Source organism: Nyctereutes procyonoides, unplaced genomic scaffold, assembly GCF_905146905.1.
Source record: "Nyctereutes procyonoides isolate TBG_1078 unplaced genomic scaffold, NYPRO_anot_genome, whole genome shotgun sequence".
NCBI classification, from domain to species: domain Eukaryota; kingdom Metazoa; phylum Chordata; class Mammalia; order Carnivora; family Canidae; genus Nyctereutes; species Nyctereutes procyonoides.
In genome coordinates, this window is record NW_026575133.1 from 25,157,501 (window position 1) to 25,162,489 (window position 4,989).

Here is a 4,989-nt window from a genome sequence, read left to right on the forward strand (position 1 = left end):
ATGAGCTGACACCATGATTAAAGCTGACCATTTGTAATGTGTCTCGACCCCGCCGCCGAGCCCTGAAGAGGTTAATGCGGTGACGGAGGCCGGCACCTGCCCCTCGCCGGCCTCCCGGGCCGTGGCGCACAGCCCCTACCTCCACCCCCTCGCCTGCCCCTGCTCGGCTGCACTGCCGACTCCTAATCAATTAGCCCATTAACGAGCCCTTCGAGGAGTTAAGTAGCGAGAGGTTTTGCCACGGGTAGGGCTGCCGTCGGTAACTCACCGGCTAATGATATTATAAGCGCTTTACTCAATAACCCCGCGCGGCGCGGGCGAGGAGGGAACTGCACCGTCATGGTGCAGTGTCTGGACATGTGTGGGGATTGACTCCAGAGTCTCCTATCACTTTGGTTGCGTTTGGGGGATATCCTAGGAGCAGGGGGCTCCCAAGACCTCTCCGCTGATGGGTCCCGAGGTCCCAGCGCCGGAGGATGGCGTTGCCTTAGCGCCTTGGGGTCTTACCTCACCTTGGTTTCCTCGATGCTTGTGTAGACAACTGTGCCCTGGTACCGTTTTGCCGGCACCAGGCTGCTTCTAGATCCAGTAACAGCCGATCTGGGAATTAAAGGGGCGAGAGCCGGGGCTTAGAGGCGGCCGCAAGGAGAGAACCAACCACGGTTTCTTGAACACTTACCCGGCGTCTGGAGTTGGCCACTTTGACCTAAGCTAACTTCTTGGAGGTGGGCATTGCTTCCTCGGATTTTGGGAAAGGAGGAAACTGCTGCTCAGAAAGTTTTAGTATCGTGCCCAAGGTCACCCGGGTGAGATTTGGATCGATTTTTGCCTTATTCTAAAACCATATCCTGTTCTCACCTCCTTCTCCTTCTTCTTCCCAGCATCAAAGCGCTTCTATTTCTGCAGCAATTCCGTGGCCTGCAATATTGGCCAAAAAGCGAGGATCACTTGTGAAACAGAGGGTGGGCCATGGGCTATTCAGCAAAAGTTTACAGAATAGCTATTATGAGCTCCTAGTGCTTCTGGGCTTTTGGTGCCTTTTCCTCTCCTATCCGATGCCTTCCTCAAAACGGGAGAAATGGGGAGATGCAATTGAGAAGTTCATTTCACCTGTGAGGGCAGTGAGGGTATAACTGGGACTGGACTTGTCCTACTTCACGCAGTCTGTAAATGGTGGCGCTGGGACTTGAACCAGGATCCCTTGCGGCAAGATCCAGGTCTCTCCTCCCCATCCCCAAGGATCATGCAGGCTAACACGTTGGGCCTGTTACAGGGGTGAGTTCTGTAGGCTGGGATGCACAGAAGTTGTCTGTTCCTGGGACTCCCAGTTAAGCTCCCAGTTCGGAGGAGGCGCATGCTCCTAAACCCCCTCCCTCCCATGAGGGACGAAGCGGTCTTGGGGTGCCAGCTCTGCACCCCCGCCCCGCCGCCCGCCCGCCGTGGGGGAGAAGGGGTGGGAGGCTAGGGGAGGGTCTTGGAGCAGCCTGTAGGAGCTCCTTCGACGGTGCGAGGACCCATCATCGCTCGAGGGAGGCGTCCGGCCACTCCAGCTCGGAGCCCCGCGCCGCCCCTGCCCCTCCGGAGGGCCGGAGTCCGGGCCGTGGGAGTCGCCACACTGGCCGGGGGCGCGGGCTGGAACCCGTGCTGCTGCCCGCCAGGCAGTGCCTGGTTGGACACTGCAGATGCCCGCCGGGGGCTCGGCGCGCTCCGGGCCGCACAGTGGCTGCGTGCAGGGCCTGGGCTTTTTGAAAATTTCCGGGGCCTCTCGGCGGCGCTGCGATTGGCCGCGGCCGGGTAACCTCTATGCAAATGAGGCCGCGCCACCTCCGCGCCCGCGGAGACCCCGCGAGCTGGCGGGCAAGGAACGGGCATTCGCGGCGGGGCTGGGCGGGCGCACCCAGAGCCGGGCAGGCAGGGGTCCCCGCGCAGCCATCCCGTGCCCGCGTGTCCCCCGCGCAAAGGGGACGCCTCGCCAGCTTCGCCGCCCCCTCCCCCCGCCCCCCTCCCCGCCCCTCCCCCCGCCTGCCTGCCTGCCTGCACCACCTTCCACCCAGATCGTCTCTAAAGGGAGTTCTTGGTTTCCTCCGATTTCTTATGAACCCAGGATGGGCAGCAAGGAAGATGCAGGCAAGGGGTGTCCGGCGGCCGGCGGCGTCTCCAGCTTCACCATTCAGTCCATCCTGGGCGGGGGCCCCTCGGAGGTGCCACGGGAGCCCGCCGGCTGGCCGGCCAGGAAGCGCAGCCTGTCCGTGTCCTCGGAGGAGGAGGAGCCGGACGACGGCTGGAAGGCACCTGCCTGCTTCTGCCCAGACCCGCACGGCCCCAAGGAGCCGGGCCCCAAGCATCACCCCCCCATCCCCTTTCCTTGCCTGGGTAAGGATCGCACGCCGCCGGGTCGGCCGCGAGCAAGCTCTAGGGGAGGGAAGCTGTGCCGGGGTCCATCCAGGCCCCCTCCGGCCAGAGCCCCGGCCGCCCGCCCGGGGTCCAGGGAGGAGGGAGGGCACACGCGCGCGTTGTTGTCTCCTCCTCCCGGAGGGGGCTCGGGAGGTGACGGGAACACAGACCTCGCGCGGCGCGGGCTCGGAGAAGGCTGGGTTGGCAGGAGAACATACCACCGCGGGCTGGTCCTGGGCGGGCCGCACACACGGCCCTGCCCTCAGTGTCCCCTTTGTACATCGGTCGGATACTCTCCGAACAAGAGGTCTAGAAGTCGGGTCCCAGCGGTCCATCTGTCTCCACCGCAATCTCTTCCAGCTTCTGTTTTCCTCCTCTCCCCCCCCCTCTGCCCGCCCCCCCCACCCCGGCCTGATTACCACTCCAAGATGATTGACAATGGTGCCTTTCAGAGATGGTTCCTCTTTACAACACTGACGAAGGGGAGCCCCGCGTTGGTCCTTAGCGTGATTTCCGAACAAACGGCCTGTGAAATGATGCCACACTATAAAGCTCGGGGAACCCTTCCAGCTCGGTTATCAGGAGGCAAAAATCACCTTTTAAAATGATGCTAGTGCACCCCGTGCAGACTTCCTCCCCCTGCTGCCACATTCCTTCCTTTCCACGAAGCCGGGGGCGCAGAGGGAGACCCCGTACTGGAGGGAGCTGGGTCCCGTTGCTTTTTCCAGGCCAGGGGGCCGGGCGCTGGGTACCAGCGAGAGGGAGAAGAGGAAGGGGCTGGGACCGGGGCTGCCGCCGCCCGGCATCGCCCTGGCCTCGGCCGGGGCTGGGGGGTCCGGAGGCTCCCCCCGTCCATGCCTCCCTGCCTGTTCTCCCTCTCCAGGTACCCCCAAGGGCGGCGGCGGCGCGGGGCCGGCGAGCTCGGAGCGCACGCCTTTCCTCTCTGCTTCGCACCCGGACTTTAAGGAGGAGAAGGAGAGGCTCCTGCCCGCGGGCTCGCCGTCGCCAGGGCCCGAGCGGCCGCGGGACGCAGGCGGCGAGCGGCAGGCGGGCGCCGCCAAGAAGAAGACGCGCACGGTCTTCTCGCGCAGCCAGGTGTACCAGCTCGAGTCCACCTTCGACGTGAAGCGCTACCTGAGCAGCTCGGAGCGCGCCTGCCTCGCCTCCAGCCTGCAGCTCACCGAGACCCAGGTCAAGACTTGGTTCCAGAACCGCCGCAACAAGTGGAAGCGGCAGCTCTCGGCGGAGCTGGAGGCGGCCAACATGGCACACGCGTCGGCGCAGACTCTCGTGGGGATGCCGCTCGTGTTCCGGGACAGCTCGCTGCTGCGCGTGCCGGTGCCGCGCTCGCTCGCCTTCCCCGCGCCGCTCTACTACCCGGGCAGCAACCTCTCGGCCTTACCCCTCTACAACCTCTACAACAAGCTCGACTACTGAGCGGCCGCCGCCTCCCGCCGCCCCCTCCCGGCGCTCCGGGGCGCGGCGGGCTGTTGCCAGAAATACTCAGAAATACACCATGTGTATTCATTATCTCTTATTTATGGCCTCTGCCCTGCTCTTTTGTTTTGATCGTTTCGGGTATTTATCGGCACTTCTCAAGCCAGATCGCCTGCTTGCTACCCAAAACAAACCGATGCGCTTTGAAAACCGCTTTGGAGGGGATGTTCTCGGGCGGCGGTGGGAAAGGGAGTTTCGGCCAAATAATCTACATTGATTGGTAAGGGGGGGGGGGGAGGGAAAGTCAGAAAAACACCAACCAAACCAGGTACACTCCTCTCCCCGTGTATATATATATATATATATATATATATATATATATATACCTGTATGTATGTACATGCACACGCACAACAGCCGGGGGCTTTGGACAATTACCGCAACGCCTCTTTTCGATTTCCTCGTCCCGAGGATGGGTAGGGGCGAAAGGGGGGAAGATTTCAGATCTGTAAATATTTTTAAAGAGGTAAACAAACAAAGGAAAAATAAAACATTTTAAGCATCGTTGCTAACTTTGGTGAGATTGATTGCCCAGCGTGCTAACGCGCGGCTTTTCTCGCTTTTCGGTGGAGGCAGGCGTGCGACCGACCGGAGAGGTCCTGCTCGCCCAACGGGGAGGGTGGGACGCGGCCTGGGGTTAAGGGTGGGGACCTTGGCGCCGCCGAGGCGGTACGTGGGCCCCAGCTGCACCCCCTTCCAGTCCCCGGTGCCCGTAGACCTGGCGCAGGCGGAGGCGCACCTGCGCCGGCATCCAGCTCGGGAGCCCGCGCCGCGAGGGACAAAGGCGGGGAAGCCTCCCTGCAGGAGCGCTGCCTTCCCCGGGACGAGCATCTTCCCAGCGCCGCGAGCGCGCTTGGCCGCAGCAGGGCGCCGTGCGTCCCGGCCCCGCGGGTGCCACGCGCCTCCTTCCAAGGGCGAAGGTGAGGCGGGATGGCGCTGCCCGAACCCGGTCCACAGCCCGCTTGGCGCGTCCCCCAGGCCGGCGCGACAGGCTTGCGGCCGCGCACGGTTCCCGAGCAGGAGGCACAGGGGTGCGACTGGAGCCGCGCGGGGACCCGGCGCGGAGAGGACGGCACTTCGGCTGAGGAGGGATCCGAG

General features: G+C 63.4%; 1 protein-coding gene and 1 long non-coding RNA gene across 2 annotated transcripts in view; one reads left to right on the forward strand and one right to left on the reverse strand.

The window, feature by feature from the left end:
- Window positions 1–697, reverse strand: part of LOC129493758 (uncharacterized) — a 2,677-nt gene extending 1,980 nt beyond the window's left edge. The window contains exon 1 of the long non-coding RNA XR_008661205.1: window positions 513–697. This is a non-coding gene — a long non-coding RNA (uncharacterized LOC129493758). The remainder of the gene's footprint in view (window positions 1–512) is intronic.
- A 1,395-nt stretch (window positions 698–2,092) lies between these two features.
- On the forward strand, window positions 2,093–4,083 carry HMX2 (H6 family homeobox 2). The gene is made up of 2 exons (XM_055300235.1): window positions 2,093–2,373; window positions 3,278–4,083. Exons 1-2 carry the CDS (start codon window positions 2,106–2,108, stop codon window positions 3,829–3,831), a joined length of 822 nt encoding a protein of 273 aa, XP_055156210.1. The 5' UTR covers window positions 2,093–2,105; the 3' UTR covers window positions 3,832–4,083.
- Window positions 4,084–4,989: the final 906 nt, after the last annotated feature.